Genomic DNA, 17,445 nt, shown 5'->3' on the forward strand with positions numbered 1-17,445 from the left:
TGAGAACACCTGTGAGTTATGTACTAGTGCACCATACATTTCTGTCAAACGGAATGCATTTATGTGGATTTTGCTCTGGATTTAGTAGCTTAAGAAATCGTATTATTATTGATTGATCAGTTGGTGTTTGGTATTTTTTTTAGTTATCTGCAAAGTTAATTTTTGTGTAAAGGTAACCATCAAAAGTTTGTAAATTACAAACCCGATGAATCAACTACGTGTGCTTGTATGTAAAATAGAATTTCGAGTAGGATACCTATTATAAAAACCCAACATCCACAAACAAATACGTATATTAAACTGGGATATCGTAGGCATAGGCTTATTTTATAATCATAAATAAAGTCCTCACAGATGGTATTCCCCTCTGCCTATTGGAAATTCATTTCCTTTCCAATATACAGTAGTAGGTCAGTAGAAGGTCTTAAATGTAAGCCTAACACATTTTTAACTACAATAATAATAGCTAAACAGTAAACTAACAGTTGATAACAAACTTACCTTATATCATTAGTATAAAGCAACCATGCTCTATAAAGCACATTAATGACACACTAGGTGAATGATACCACTACTAATGACAGATACCATTGGATTATATCTGAACAGACTGTTCAAAGTTGAGGGCATGCTCTAAAATATTAATTATTTAATTTTGTCCTCAATATTTTCTTACTTGCAGAATACCATTTTCAGAAAAAAAAAAAGGAAACCAGCTTTACACGGTGGAATCTTCTCAAAGATATTATATCTATCAATTAAACAATAAATAGTAACAGAACATTTTTAGCTCAAATGAGAATTTAATTCTAGTGTAAACAGAGAGTAGTAGAGAAAACGTAATTGTGAAGTTATCTTAAAATATTTAGACATAATACAACAATAATTAAATTATTCAATTATTAAATAAATGGACGGAATAACATTTTTTATCTCATATTTGACTTATTAATTATTAATTGAACTGTTGGTCTAGGCATCTTATCTTTGGAATATTTCACCTTCTTCAGATCAATTTTAAAACTATTCTGTTAACAAAATATCATTAATCATTTTTTTTCACTGTTCCTTCCATGTTTGAAGTGGACATTATACAATTCTATATATTATTATTAATGTATGCTAATGCTATAAGTATAAAAATATGACTGTGACTAAAATGTATAAGCATTGATATTACATAAAAATATATTATTGTTATTATATTATTTTGATAATATTAAATTATGTCTCAACATACTGTAATAACAGTACATTTATAAGCACATGGACGGAAATGTAATTTATTGATGACAAAACTAAAGATACAAGCTAACATTTATAAGCAGTGACAAAGATATTATGTTAAAAACTGGTTAACCAATTCAACTAGTGTTAAATTAATTAAATGTCTCAACATATTGTAATACCAGTACATATCATATGGACGGAGGAAAAGTAATTATTATAAGAACTCATCTGGCGTTCAATCACTAATCATCCTAATGTATATATAGAAAAATAATGAATGAAAGTACAAAGTTATGGAATGTTTTTTTCAAGGTTTTAAGTTAAATTAATATTAATAAAAAATAACATTTTAAAGTAAATTATATTATATTTAGGAATGCTTTTTAAAAAAATGATCAAGGTGACACTGAAATTAATATTACATATTGGGTCTCATGTATATAATGAATGGTTGGGCCGGTGAGGAGTTTATTTATTTATTTCAACAATATTTTACGAGGGTGGTCCATCCAGCCAAAGCTGATCATTAGGGACCCTCACATATTAAATAAATACCTATCTTTCCATCCACCCTTTATTGACACCCAAACAAAAAATAGACAAAATGTTGTCTTTACAAGAAATAAAAACGAATAAATTATTTCACATCAAGAAACCTGCTAATTATTTACAATTTGAGCAAAATAAAGTCACCGCACATTATCAAACTCTAAATTTTTCATTAATTATTGAAATTTTAAATTTAAAACAATGTAAACATGATTAGTCATTTTCATAAATGATATAATATTAAAAATAAACAATTTTGTTTTCACTTATTATCCTAAATTTTTACATTGGATAAAACTATGCTTTTATGCTTTACCTAATATCAGAAAATTATTATTTTTATTTTGCAAATTGTGTCAAGCGTGCTTTAAAAGTACTTAAAATATTGCTAAAACTTTTTTTAGTGCTGTTCTATCAAAACACTAATTATACAGCAAACATTTTAAGCTACTTTCAAATATTGATGAAGTTTGTTTCACAAACCATTTTACTACCAATTAAAATCACAGTAAAAATGTATCTCAAAAATATCTTTTTAAAAACCGTATAGTAAACCTGAAGGTTCTTGTCAATATAATAAAATATAAGTACTTAATCTTAGTGTTTTTAACTATCTATTTAATCCTAAAAATAAACAATATCAATATTGCCTCCGCTTAATATACTACATATGTATTTTTTAAAGAAAATGAAATTTGTAGTAAAGAACACTACATAAAACTAAGAAATGAAGAAATATTTTAAAATAACTGGAATTTACCATTCTGATGGTTACTGGTATCTACCAAAAAATAAGGAATAGAATACATAACACATGAGAAATGGGTTCAATATCTGCATATAAATGATTATTACTTTTTAGGGTTTTTCTTTATCTTTATACCATCAGTGTATGTTTCATTATTATTTGAAAAAAAATTTAAAACCAATAATTTAAACTGTCTAAAAATGATTAATTACACAATTATACATTCTGAATGTAATTGCTCTGCAAAGTAATCGTTTTCTTATACAGCAGATGTGATTTCTTCAGGTTTAGCAGATGCTGGTCTATCAACTGATCCAGCTGGCTGGCTAGCACTAGTTGGACGATTGCCACTTTTAGGTCGATTGCCGCTGGTTGGTCGAGAACCTGTCATGGGGCGTGTTGCACTTAATGGGCGTGTTGCACTTAGTGGGCGTGTTGCACTTAATGGGCGTGTTGCACTTAATGGACGTGTTGCACTTAATGGTCGTGTAGAGCTCATTGGACGAGTGCCACTCTTGGGACGTACACCACTCAGAGGGCGCGTTTTCTCCAGAGGATTTCTACCACTTGTAGGTCGTTGGCCTGTAGCTGTCATGGGTGGTAAATTCGCAAGGTCTTGTGAACCGAGTCCGCCAACTGTCTTTGGTCTTGTTGGCATTTTGAGACTGGTTGTTGATCCCATCAGTTGGGTTATACCCTGTGTTCCCCTCATGAGGGCAGTCTTCATATCTTTGTCCATGCCAACCACTCCCATTTCACCAAAAACCTAAAAATAACCAACAGAAATTAGTACAAGTCAAGGGTCATTCTTTTCTAAGCTAGAGTTGTAGAGTGGGAGGTCGCCCTTAAAGTTTCAGCAGTGGTAAACAGAAACTACTGGTGCTTCTCATGACAATCATGCTACCCAACTAGCAGTATGCTTTAAGAGGGGACTGACAAGTACCGAAAGTAAAATTGGAGTACTTCCGCCATTCTTTTAGTTATTTTGCGCACATTTATATAATTTATTAAAAGAGTCTTCCGATATTAGTTCCTTTAAATTTATTTATATAGTGTATTTTATATTGTAAAGAGTTTAATATAGTTAAGTTTAATAGATGAATGATCAATAGGTTAGACATATTTTCTTACCTCAACAATAGCGCCATCTGGCAGACGCAAGAAGTGTCGAAACAGCTCCCTCAAACCATCCAGATGCAGTGAATGGATAGAGATATGTGTGGTGATTTCCTTGAATGGTTTCCGGTTGGTTTCGTTCTCCCTCTCCCCCCACATATTCTCCTCAGTCTGAAATTTCAGGGGTAGAAATATTTTAATATTTCAAAACATACAAATTATGCTGTATTTGGCGAGTGCACTAAACATATACTTTTACACATAGTTTGTGCATCTTCCAATCCAAATAATAACAGATCAAAGTAGGTTAAAAAAAGTTTTTGTTTGATAATTGAAATTGGAGCAAATAAATAATGTTGTTCAATCATTTATTCTACAAAAAGTAATGCATTTGTGTTCCCCACTAAGTGACAAATGTTGTATACTAATGCGCAATAAACAATACTAACTTGTTCCTCCTCCCATATATAGTCATAGACAGCAATCTTGCGTCTTTCTCCCTCTTCACCCCGCCACTGCTCAGCCTTCTTGCAAATGTACGCCAATTCCTGGTTACTCAATTCGAGGTCATAGGGCACAAAGAAGTCATCGTTGTTAGCATGGAGGCGATGGTACACATCCAACATGCGGCCATTATTATGGAGTCTGTGAACATGTATATTAAAAACGAAAATAAAATCATCCACAGGAACATAAATAACTTTCAAAATACAAAATTAACTGATTGAATATTAATGTGGGTGAAAACATGTGTACATCTAGGTTGAACTTTTCGACAGGCAAAAGATCGACACAAAGGAAACCTTTGGAGAGAAGTAAGTTATTGTAGGTGTTGTCCAATTCAGCCCACTCATCTCTCCACAGCAATAGGGGCTGAGATGGATCCTTTACCCTAAAAGATTGGAGTTTTTGGTTCTTTAAAGTGCACACAAGCTGTACAAGGTGTACACTCAACCTCAGATTTTAAGTCCTAATACAAGAAGACTTGTTCTACCACCAAAACTACTGTTTATTTGAGGAAAGACTTGAACCTGTGTCGATAATTTGGCTATGGTTACAAATTATTATCACCATACACTTTTGAGTAGAGACATGATAATGTTGCAAGAAATTAACCCTAGGATAACTGAACCCTAGAATAAAGGACTCGCAAGATGCTTACCTCAAAAAGTACATGTAAAAGATTACACAGGCCAAGAAGATAACAAATAAGTAAAGGATGACTGTAATTATTATCCCCATCGTACCACTGCCCTGTGTTCGGTCAAAATGCCAGTAGAGCTTTGCCATATCTGCTACAGGTTCGTCACCACCAATATAGTTGTAACGCTGAAAAAAAAGCATTAAAAATGTATTGTCCACCAAAACATGAAATTAATCTTTGAATAGTCCAATTTGTTGTTTTAAGTGTTATTAAGTGAGATTAAAATGGTCTATTATTTTTTCAGGGCAACACTATGTCTGCAAATTAATCAAACACTATAAAACATTAGTTCAGTTAGAAGCTAAATAAATTGGTCATTGAATTGCAGTTTCCATTGTCACAAACACCTATTACGTGTATAAGGAATTGTAATTTATTACACCTATCAGGCAGAGGTTTTTTCTCCCATAATTTTAACGTCTTCGATGAGATTTATAAAGTCTTGTATGTTTGACCCATAAAGGGGTTGTGCAAATGTCCATATCATTATCAAGTACCAATTGTCAGGCCTGTCATCTATTCAATTCATCTTATCTTAAAGTCATCTGTTAAATCAATTTACCTGAAGAGCAGCATCGACTATGGCAATAAAAACGACATCCAAAATTGCAGCCTGGATTCCAAAGACTAGCACAAACTTAGAAAACAGTCCAGGAAATGTGCCTACAATCTTCTGGAACCCCCAACAAAAGAGGAGCAGTAAAACAAATGCTAGGATGTTGGTGAAAGGTCCTATGAGAACAACCGCTATCTCTTCCTGCGTGTAGAGAAGGCTGCTCTGATAGTTAAGGTAGATGGTGTAGGCAACATAGTCAAACCTAGTGGAAAAAACATCATGTTATCATACATTTTTCCAGACCTTGAATTGCGTTCTATTTGTACTTAGGATTCTTTGAAATTGATTGAAAAGCAAAAAGCCCTGAACCAGATATGCATTCAATTTGATTCAAATTAATTTTCCTTTCTTCTTTCTTATCTTAAGATGATCTTTTCTTGTGTAAAAACTGATGTTATTCTTATTAATCATGGTTGCCAGATTTAAAAAAATAAACAAACATCAGCCATAAAAAAATCATATGGTAAGTGTTTTAGTATTGCATTGTATTGATTTTGATACAAGAATAAAGTCAGGAATATAGTTTTTAATTTAGTCTTGAATGTGGCTTTGATAGTGGTAATGTTATTAGTGGTCTTGGTACTATGAATGGCTTTAAATATGATAGAACTTGGTAAACAAGATATTATAAAAATAATATCATTTATTTCACTAACCTGTTAATAGGTATGTTAATGATATGCAGGAACGCAAACTGCCCGATATAATGCAGGTACACTCTGAGAAAGTATATGAGACAGAACATGAGCAGAAGAACCCAGAAGTCTCGGGACCGCCACTGTGACAGACCAAGCTCTGACAGCAACTGACGGAACACATACTGAACCTTCTCTTGGCTCTTGTGGTGGATGTGACCTTTTGTTGAAAAGGGTCGTCTGTTGATGAAAAAAATTTATTAAAACCTATTACAATTTGTTTATTAACAAAGAAAGGCTAAAAAGGAATACAAATACAAGAAATAGAAGTTGGTTTATTGTTGAAATATTAAAACAAAATAAATGTTCTTACTGAACACCAAATGAGTGAGTTTCAAGTTGTTCCAGGTATGTCAGTTTCTTCTTGCGTTTTGCCGGATTCAAGAGGGCAGTCTTTGGTAGCATTGTGTACAGTTTGTTCATGTACTCTGTAGCAGGTGGATGCGAGTGTTTCTAATTTAATGGAAATAAAAGTGTGGGTGTCAAAATCTACAGCAGTTACTGGATATGAATATTTGTGAAACGTCGTTGTTTACAACAAGTCCAGTGGATTAGATTGATATCTTTCTAAACTTACAGCAGTTACTACTACTTAACATCCATATATCAGGTGCTCCACCCACGACAGTGCTTATGTTAATCAGTGCACTGTGGTAACACCATACACGTCTCAAAGATTGATTAAGTCTTTATCCATGAGGAGACTTGTTCTAAACATGAACTAAGGAGCAAACTTGTGGGACATAGAATTCAATTTTCTTTTGACTTAAGATCACAAATAAATTAAAAATAGTAAATTTTGGTAAAAATATTGTACACATCCTACCTTGTAATACAGTCCTGGTTCACCTCTAACTTGTGTAAAGCCATCAATTCGTTTCTTTACCACATCATCATCATCTGATTCAGAGTCACTAGAGTATTGCTTGCCCATTTTGTCCATTAACTTTCGGGAGCCTATCACAGTTGTGGGAGGGGCATCTCTCTTCATTCCACGGTACCGAAGACTTGCGGTATCGTCATCAAACTAAACGAGCAAAGAGAATAAATACATATTCCACTTTTATATATACACATATAGTGTCAACTGAGTTGTATACCATAAACTCAGTCAAACCAGACTTCCTGAAAACATTTTCTTCAAAAGATTCCATTAATACTATTGCAATTGAAATCAGAAAAACCAGATATTGTGGAAAAACAGACATTTTGGACTACATCCCAAAAGGCATTGTAAGAGATGACCGAGAGAAAACAATTACTAAAGATATCTGGTTACTGCAGAACCTTAAAGAATAAAAATGAACTGGTGTATTGACAATTGGTCCATACCTTTCCAGACTTGTCAATTGAGTCACTGGAGTTCTTGAAGCTCATTGTCTCAATACTGGAGCTTAACTCGTTTTTAGCTTTAGGTGAAGCTGTTGAACTGGTGCTAGGCAAATCTTCAGCAGCCTCTGTGGCTAGCTCCACACTGTCAGTGGTTGAATCCTTTAAGTTTGCACTACCTAATTAATTAAGCAATGTAAATTACGATCAAGTAAAAAATCACATCAGTCAATACAGAGCCACTACCTAAATAGATTCATATGAGTGACATGGTTTAGAAAACATGAATTTCCCATCCTGTATTGGTGTGTTGTGTGTAATTGTTGTTGATGGTGTGAATGAAATAAATAAAGGCTGCAATAAATTCATCTATGGAAGGAAGTACAGCAATCATGTACATTCTTACCTGCTTCTGATGCCATCTCCACTGCAGATCCTGATATAGGTTCCTCGCCATCCACTGCTTCCTCTGCTGTCTTCACACGATCAGGGTGAGCTAGCATCTCAGATGTAAACTGAAGCTCAATCTCATACTCTTTCTGCCCTGCTAGATATCTGAGTAAGTTCAAATCAAAGTAGTGTAATCAGATACTCCCTCTCAATACCTGGTTTCCCAGAGTGACCTTTTTACATATACTTTAATTATCAGCCACAACAAGGTTAAGGTTTCTCAAGCTACTCCTCTACTACTAATGTTAATGGAGCATGTCAAGGAACAATAGTACGCTAAAAAAACCGACCTTTATTGTTTGCAATTATAAATAGTTCTTGTAGCAGCTAATCATAATTTGCATTTAAATGTACATTGTATAATATGACTTTATAGATCATCTATTTTAAAGACACTAAACCTGCAATTTTTGATGTTTTGTAAAAATAATGCATATATAAAACTTTAAAAACATTAACTAGGTAATTTCTTGTTTTAAATGTTTGTTCTAAGGTTAATTATGATTTAAAGATGTATTGTCCCTCAAAAACATGACAAAAATGAAGATTAATTAAATCAGACTTTGAATATGTTATTTTATAGTTTTAATAAAGTTAATCACTTCAATAGAAAAAAAACAAAAACAAAATCATGTTTTCACTTATAAAATGAAAAAATAAATGTTAAAATTCAACCAAAAATCCATTGGCTGGCAGCCAATTTGACCATTTGTTGCTTTAAATTACATTTTTTCAGGTAAATACATTTTTTTTTCCATCCAATTTTTGGTCAAAGTGGATAACTATTATGTTACATTAAAATGGAATATTGAACAAAAATTTTTTTAAGAATTATTTTTTCAGGGGGACAATACACCTTTAAGAGTTTAAAGACAAAAAAAGTATTTATTATATTTATTTTTACATAAAATGTAGTGTGTGACCTTAAATTATGTCGAAACAATGTAGGTCTAGTGTCTTTAAATATGTAAATTTGCATTCTATAGAAGATTGAAATGTTTTATACCTTGGTAGCTTGACAATATCAAAGTAGATATTACATAGCCAATGGTCAAGATCTGATGCAACCAGCTTCTCAACGGTTTCATGACGTTCAACCTGTGTGTCCATCTCACCACGCAACATTGGAGCTTTGTACCTGAAATCCATGTGATATATTTAAATTTGTTTATGCAATTTGCATATTACATGATTACAACTCAACTATATTATAATAGTAGTACCTCAAAATGTCAACAGACAAACCCATCACCCACCTAAACCCCCACTCCCTAAAATGTTTAAGATAGAGTACCATCTAATTCCCATTTAGTCATTTGGCAATATAAGAAGGGCAATTATTTGCCAACAAAGGCAGGAGCACTATTGAATCCCCTTTATTCATTTGGCAGATACAAATTTTGAGAGGTCATCATAAATTCACAAATCAGATTTAAATTTGTTTGAATTTGTTATTTATTCATACTGGGTAACCACCTCTTCAGTCAAAGATTGATCACCCAGAGGGCCCAGTTATGATCAGTGGCTGTGATTCAAACCCTTTTACTAGTACACCGGTGTAAGTATTCGAGGTATGTATGTTTTTTAAAGTGCACATGAGCTAGATGTGTACATTGGACCTACGGTTTATAGTTCTTTTTTTTTTTTATTATTATTTTATTTTCTGTTTATAGTTCTTATCCAAGAAGACTTCTACTAACAGAACCATGAAGAGAGTGAGCCACGAACTGCTTGCCGATGTTATGGCAACCCAAATAAGGTTCCACAGAGGGTGACTGTCCATTGGAAAACTGCTAGTTAGTACAGTCAATCCTCGACAAGCTGATTTACAGATTATGCTACGTAGTTCTTTATTTAAAAGAATTTGGTTGCCACAAAAACATTTACCTTCCTTCCACAACGTTGAACTGAGCATCACAAATAGGAAAGACACCCCATGCAACTACTTTGTCAACAGGCAGGAGAGATCCCCTTAGGAGAAACAGTTCAAACATAAACACCATTCCTGGACGGATATCTGGTTTTGATGGGCACACGGTGAATACACTTTGATCAATCTAAATAAATGTTAAGGAAAAAAAGAACAGGGGAAGAATTTAAAATCATTAATAAATTGACATGTCATGTAATATAATGCAGATACAAGACTTTGTATTTGTTTAGTGTACAAACTAGTCAATGTAATGCTCAGCATTAGGTTTGCACTTAGGAGAATATAAATCACAAGATATCTGATAGATAATATTATTATTGTAAGAAAAAATATATAGTATAATTGTTCACCTAAACACTACAGTAATATAATGATATAAAGGAAAAGGAGGAATGTTAAAATGTACCGTCATTTCTACATCAGAGAAGTGTCCGCCATGATGGAGGGGCAGTGTAGCACCACCCCATTCCTGACCTCGTAGGTTTGACCATCGCTGGACGTGTCCTCCAAGTCTGTTGTACATAGAAGTCATAAGAACATATCGACCACCTACAAACAAGAAAATTATTATTTACTAATTATAAAAAAACAGAAAAAAAAAAAACAAACAAAATCATCATCATTTAAAGGTGCGACTAGAAACAGTTGTAGCTTAACAACTTTAAAACAAAACTTTGTTTAATTTCCTTCTTGGAAAAACTTACAAAACTAGTATTTATTCACTATGAAAACCTTTAAATAATATAAATAAATTACAATCATTTACATTAAAATAGTTTCTTTATGTTCCATTAACAATTTAAAAATGTTAATTGTTATTTATGGTTATTATCAAAAGTAAAGAGCAACATTATAGTTACGTCTGGAAAATAAACCATATTAACGTGTTTGTCTAAACACGCAATCAGACGTTGTCTGGACACATAAAAACAACTGCGTACCTGGAAGCTTGTCTTTGACTCCCCGGAGGCACTTGAGTTTAACCTGCACTGGTTGTGGAGTCTTTGTCCAGTCAACTTTCCATCTGCGACCCTTTGACCCGCCATACTGACCGTCTGATATCATCAGATCACCATACATTGTCTAGTGATCAAAATATTTTAAAATTTAAAATGACCTTTTTTGTTGATTGATACAAAGCAAATTATTGTTAACTAACTTATCGTTTGAAGTGTGGGGGCATAAAAATGTTTTTAAACAATTTGACTATAATAAAGGCCAATTTACACAGACGAGTGGTAACCAGTAATAAAAATATAGAATATATCTTATTCCTTATGACCATTTACACAAAGACGGTAAGGATAAGGATTGATACAAATTCTACGTGTGACAAGCCACACGGATTTTTGCTTACCGTTACCGCTCGTCTGTGTAAATTGGCCTTTAATGTTTAAAAATGGCAATCTCTATTATACGATAATATAATCTATAGATACAGTTTACAAAAGACGGCTATTTTAAAGACATCCTCTATGTGTTTAGGGTCCTGTTTCTGTAGCGAAAAAATAACCGGTTATTATTGTGTGAATAAATTGACCCCAATTTCTTGACAGCAGAAACAGGACAAATTTTCAGAAACTGGTTAAAAACACCTAATTGATTCGGTGTTAGAACGCTGTGCAATGCAAAATAACAGTTATTTGATTGACAGTTGCTTCAGTCAACTACACTGCAGTAACATTAAATTAACTGCCAGAGCCCATTGCATTTTGTGTAATGATTTCCACTGATTTAAATGGTTATTTAGGAGCATAAATGCAGTTGATATAAAAATTTTATTTTAAACTTAATTTTGAAATAAACGGTTTATTTGGGGGGGGGGGGGGGGGGGGAGGGAAGAGACCCTAGGAAATGTTACATGCAGGGTTATACTGTATACCCTTAACCTTTATTATGCAATCACTACGGTATAGTAATTGTATTAAATAAGAGGTCAATTTCAAAACAATACCTTGACTTCTCCTTTACGTATAGCTAGAGACCTCTGCAGTTGGCTCTCTGCCTTCTTGAAGGTTTTATGTAACTGGTCATGCTGAAGTCTTTCTTTCTGAAGCCCAAGTTCCTATAGTTGACAAATGGCAGAATGAGAGATCAGTCAAGCATAAGAGAAATTTCTGTACGCAGTGCACATTTTTTCCTAACTTAAATTACAATAAGCTCCTCTAGAAAAGCTACAAACAACTTTCTAAGAATAATCTGTAGATGAAAAAACATTTCTAACATCTCATAGAAAGACAGATGTATTGACATTGGTAGTTATATTGAATAAATATTATAACAATTTTCTACTGACCTCTCTCCGGGCTAATTCCTTTCTTCGGTCTTTCATAACAGTCATGACATGTTTCTTAGCGTGCTCTTCTCGTAATAAAATCTCCTCCTGACGTTTCTTAGCAACGGAAGCTTCCTGCTGCTGGTATAAAATATGTTCATCTCGTAGCCGTCTCTCTTCCTCCTACAATCATAAAAAAAAAAATTGAAGTAAGATCATTGTAAGAAGTTCAAGTGAAGATGATGATCTGCAGAGATTTGAGGAGGCATCTCAGATCTGCTCTTTTATGCACAAAAAATCAGGTGGTAGCATTCAAAGGTATTTTCATTTTCACATAAAGTTTGATAGTATAGACAGAGCTTAAGACATTGAAGAGGCAACCAGAGCCAAATCACAAATAATTTTTTCAATAAATTTCATTCATTCATAAGAAAGTGGCGTTTTTTACTATTTCATTAATCCAAAAAACACACAAATCAAATAACGTACCTGAACTTCTTCTAAAGAAATATTGCCAATCATGAGAACATCATCATGTACATTGTCTTCAAACTCTTTGATGTAAGGATCGATACCTTCTTCCTCCATCCTCAAACGCAGATCTTCAATAAGCTTGTAATTCGGTTTGTGTTCTGGTTGTTTAAATAGGGACAGTGGTTCTGTCTCCGCTTCTAAATCCGATTCTCCTCCATCCAATGTGCCCATCAGGTGGTTTAAGTCGGGTAGATCCTTGTTTGGTGGTTCTAGTAAAAATCATAATGTCATTTTTAAATATGTGAAATCTAGGAGAAGTAGAATACTTAAGACAAATAGAGAAAGGTAGCAGAATCAGTGTTGTGTGCATGATCAGAGAGCAATGTGGACAGAAAGTTGATGGCAGATATACAACATGAAGGGAATCTTAGGAAAAACAACATTTTTGTATACATTTTTCACACCTATGTACAATTCAGTGGAATTAGGCTGCAAGACACATGTTATTTCTCCTACACTGAAATGTGATGATTTAAACATTATTCCTGGTCAAGAGTTAACCGTCTCATTCAACTTAAAAGGTTTAGTGGTCAAACTCTCCTGAAACACAATTACTGTAATCATGGTTATCAAGTGTCACAATGTATTCTGAAGACTGCAAGAACTTACCATAGTTAAACTCTTCATCAGATTCAAACTCCAAGCCATAGTCTTTGGGATCAATACTATCAAAATCTCTGTTTTCATATTCTACTGGTGTCCCCTTCCTCAAAGGTGTCCCGGTTCTCATTGGGGTTCCAGACCTTGTTGGTGTTTCTGTTCTCACAGGTGTCCCAGACCTTGTTGGCGTCCCCATTCTCATTGGTGTTCCAGATCTTGATGGTGTTTCTGTTCTTACTGGTGTGTCCATCCTCTGCTCCATTCCATCAACTGCTATTGGTTCCATGTGTGGGTCCTCTGCATTGTCCATTCCTTCTGTGTTAATTCCATCTGGTGCTTCTGCAAAGTCTGAAATAAAATTAGCAATACTGTCAATGATCTGGAAACAAACACTATGACTACTCCCAGATAGTAAAATGAATTAAAAATCTGACCAAAATTTAATCTTCTACACATATACTACTCTGCTACAGTAGTTTAGACTTACGTTAAGTGTTAATTTCAACAGGGCTCTATATATAGGCTTAAAGCATTTATAAAAGGGGCTGTCACTCTTACATGATGTGCAGTGTACTGGTTTATAAGGTTTAAATTGAAATTAACTCTCTACAAAAAAGTGATGTGCTCAAATGGTAGTGATATGCCCATATATGGTAGTGATATGACATCATCCTGTTTATATATGGGCACATCAGGGTTTTTCACATAAAGTTTGATAGTGTTGACAGTAGTTTAGAATCACTTACCATTGTCTTCACCCTGTTGATTTCCACCAGAAGAAAAGTGGATACGCTTCTTTGAATCTTTTACAACCTTTGCTTTGTCATCACCCATTTCAATAATGGTTTGCTCCGTAGTAACCTTATCAGAACCTGTTGGTGACTTTCTTGCAGGAAAAGCAGTATTTTCAATGGCAACTTCTTTAACTAAGTCTGTAGTATCTTCTTGGATGGCAGTGTCTTGGATCACAGCTTCTGTCACGGTAGGCTCTGAACGTACGGAAAATGTTTCCTTTTGAGAAATTGTACGTGCTGGAAATTGTGTGGCATCTGGAGATAGTCTTTTATAATCCTGGACTGCAGACTCTATTAAACAAGACACAATTACATGTTAATTTCACAAAAAAAAAAAAACTAAAAATAATGATTGTCTTATTCATTGATTGCTTCAAACTAAACTTAAAAATGTATTTACCCCTACTAATATATTTAGTATCTTGGATCACAGCTGTTTCCCTTTGAGGAACTGTATGTGTAAATTCTGTAAATTGATGAAACAAATAAAAATAAGAATTTAAATATCTTGAATAGTACATAGACTGGTGAAAATTGCCATAAATTTAGGTAATTTAGTGTCTTCATACCTATTTCAAACAAGAACAAAATTACATGTATTTACCTTCATCATCTACTCCAAGTTGAACACTTTCATCTGTAAATTAACAAAATTTGTAAAGACACTAGACCTACTTTACGTTTTTTTTTATACCTAATATAGGCTAGACCTATAGCTAGCATACGATGTTCATACGTTTACCACTCTTTACCAGCTAGGCCTACATAACTAAGCTAGGCCTAGAAACATCTACGAGAGAACTTTTGACGCAAGGTGCATTGTTTTTCTCTTTTTATCATAATTAACCTTATAACGCACAATTAAGACAAAAAATGACCTGGTTAAATGTTTTTAAAGTTATATATAATATATATATATATGCATTATTTTTACAAAACATCAACAATTGCAGGTCTAGTTTCTTTGACATTCAGGAATCCCCATTGACATAACTTCAGGGCAAAATTTCCATTAGGAAAAAAAGGCATCTATCATTTCTTAAAACGGTACAAATCTAGTTTACCTCCACCAGCCACTCCAAGTCCATCTGGAAAATTGTCTTCTATTGAATAAAAAAAATATGATAAGGAATCAGTTTATTTTTTCATAATTAAAATAGCAGTGTACCAGTAATTAAAAATTGCTATAATATGGGTTATCTAATATTGGTGGGTTTTAAACCTTTCTTTTTCTTTTTTCTTGAAGAAAAATATTGGATCACTACATTTTGGTCTTCAAATATGATAAGGAATCAGTTTATTTTTCATAAATAAAATAACAGTGTACAGTTAGTACACTATTAAAAATTACTACAATATGGTTTATCTGATATGGGTGGGTTTTAAAACCATGAGGCATATAATAATAAGTGCTTTCTTGAAGAAAAATACTCGATTTCAAGATAAATTAAATACTGTAGGGCCTAGTATGTGTATAATGCTTATAGGAGAAAAAGGACAAATGAATGAACCTTTTATTTGTACTACATTTTCAATAGTAGTTGCTCTCTTCTTTCCCTTCCCCTTTTTGCCTTTCTTTGGTGGCATGATTGCTACATTAGTCTCTCTCCAATATCAGCTATTACATAACAGCCTACATATATAAAAAAAATTAAAATTAAGTAATTTGAAAAAGTGCATCAGCCTAGAGCTACAGACAGTAGTCTAGTCTAGTAGTAGTAGTTTCTATACTAACTACAAATCGCGTCATGCCCATATTTGGCAACCATGACTAGTTACAATCAGTTCCAGTGCTCGTTCACTGGTTCCACTCAGTTCTGTTCCTGTCAGTTTTTCGAAAGTCGACATTAAGCTTTTTCGTGCAACTAGTTCCTTTCAGTTGAGTTGAGTTTCATACGCTGACACAAGCATATACCAGTAACCAGCAGCAGGAATATATCCACCAGGTGTGCTATTTACCTTAACTCAAGATTAAAAAGTCAACCATAAGCAGAGAATTGAACTCGCAAAGCAAATCCATTATTTCTCGGTTGACAAGAAGTTCTCTATAATGAATATCTAGGCCTAAAAATAGGCTACTTACAAATCATGGATTGTAGTGTAGCCTATCTATCTAGGGGCATAATAGGCTACTAGCTAGAGTCTAGACCTACGCCCTACTATGCCTAGGCCTAGTAGTAGGATAGTAAAGTTACTAGCCTAGCCCTAGGCTAGACTAGCCTAGGCCTAGTTATTATTATTACTATTTTAGTAGGCTGTCTAGGCCTAGGCCTAGCCTAGGCCCTAGGTAGGCCTAGTAGTAGCTAGGCTAGGCCTAATACAAGATTAGATGGCCTAGCCTAGGCCAGGTCTAACTAGGCCTAGCATATTAGTCCAATCTGGCCTAGCTAGAGGGCCAGGCCTCGGTCCTAATGCACTTTCGCACCACACTCTCTCGAGTTTACAAAATTAAAAACATTCACCCGCTGCGCGACGGTGATGATGGTGAGTGACCGTCGTGAAGTTTTATGCCCAGTATTAGGTGCGAAAAAATGCAGTAGGTCTAGCGTCATCTACTCGTGGTGAGTAATAATATAATCCCTTAATATTACTCAACAATTCCACTTGCAAAATAATCCGTATTTCCACCTAGGTAATTAAATATTTAAGTTATTCATAATAAATAATGCGTACTTACCACTAAATCGGCCATCTTGTTTGGTATCACCCAAAGCGACAGTGACGTCAATAACGTCAAAATGATTTCCGAGCGGTATAGCGCCACCAATTATTGTGTACATGGAAACTTCTAAAAATAATGTAGGTTGGTATGTCGTTTATATGAATGTCGTGTATATTTTTTGTTAAAAGCAAACTTTGACTTTATTTCATATCTTGATAATATAAGGAATGAAAAAAAATATGTTGCCATTTTTTCTAAAGAAATTTAAAGGACCAAATTCAAGATGGCCGCCAATACTCAAATAACCATATTTAAAACCAGAATATCACCAATAACACAAATTATGAATGTGGAACAAGTCCGTTTTGATGGTATTACACATTATACAATCTTAACTATGTATAGCGATAATCTGTCGGCCATCTTGGATTTCAAAATGGCCGCCCCTAAAAAATAAATTTAAATAATTTTTGTTGTTTCAACACAATGTTCTAAAATAGTCACTTCTCATAGGATTGTCTAAATATAAGGCTGTCTAAAGTTGTCAATGTTCTCTATATAATAGATATATAATACCTCTACTATGACCCTTGAATTACCTAATCGTTCAAAGTTGGAGTTGCAAAAGTATGGAACAACTTACATTGATATCAAATATTCAGCAACAATTAATTCTAAATCTAAATTATAGATCTCATTTCTTTTCATAA

At 33.7% G+C, this 17,445-nt stretch overlaps 1 protein-coding gene across 1 annotated transcript; it reads right to left on the reverse strand.

Moving 5' to 3' along the window:
* Window positions 1–783: 783 nt before the first annotated feature.
* Window positions 784–16,772, reverse strand: LOC144839813 (uncharacterized). Its single transcript, XM_078695319.1, has 24 exons — window positions 16,751–16,772; window positions 15,585–15,706; window positions 15,138–15,176; window positions 14,678–14,710; window positions 14,474–14,539; window positions 14,026–14,364; window positions 13,289–13,627; window positions 12,635–12,888; window positions 12,167–12,328; window positions 11,825–11,935; window positions 10,812–10,953; window positions 10,277–10,419; window positions 9,825–9,994; window positions 8,944–9,075; window positions 7,894–8,042; window positions 7,491–7,666; window positions 6,985–7,185; window positions 6,472–6,611; window positions 6,120–6,338; window positions 5,410–5,665; window positions 4,806–4,972; window positions 4,093–4,288; window positions 3,659–3,814; window positions 784–3,293 (listed from the first exon to the last, which is right to left on the reverse strand). The coding sequence occupies exons 2-24, from the start codon at window positions 15,658–15,660 to the stop codon at window positions 2,787–2,789; spliced, it is 4,173 nt and encodes a 1,390-aa protein (XP_078551445.1). The 5' UTR covers window positions 15,661–15,706; window positions 16,751–16,772; the 3' UTR covers window positions 784–2,786.
* Window positions 16,773–17,445: the final 673 nt, after the last annotated feature.

Source organism: Antedon bifida, chromosome 4, assembly GCF_963402885.1.
Source record: "Antedon bifida chromosome 4, ecAntBifi1.1, whole genome shotgun sequence".
In the NCBI taxonomy this organism is placed as follows: domain Eukaryota; kingdom Metazoa; phylum Echinodermata; class Crinoidea; order Comatulida; family Antedonidae; genus Antedon; species Antedon bifida.

What these genes read in the sequence shown, in the direction of transcription:
- LOC144839813 (XM_078695319.1), bottom strand. Translation starts at nt 15,660, where the DNA reads ATGCCACCAAAGAAAGGCAAAAAGGGGAAGGGAAAGAAGAGAGCAACT. An exon ending in AAATGTAGTACAAATAAAAG is followed by an intron (nt 15,177 to 15,584) that starts GTTCATTCATTT and finishes TTTATTCAATAG; the next exon opens with AAGACAATTTTCCAGATGGA. An exon ending in ACTTGGAGTGGCTGGTGGAG is followed by an intron (nt 14,711 to 15,137) that starts GTAAACTAGATT and finishes GTTAATTTACAG; the next exon opens with ATGAAAGTGTTCAACTTGGA.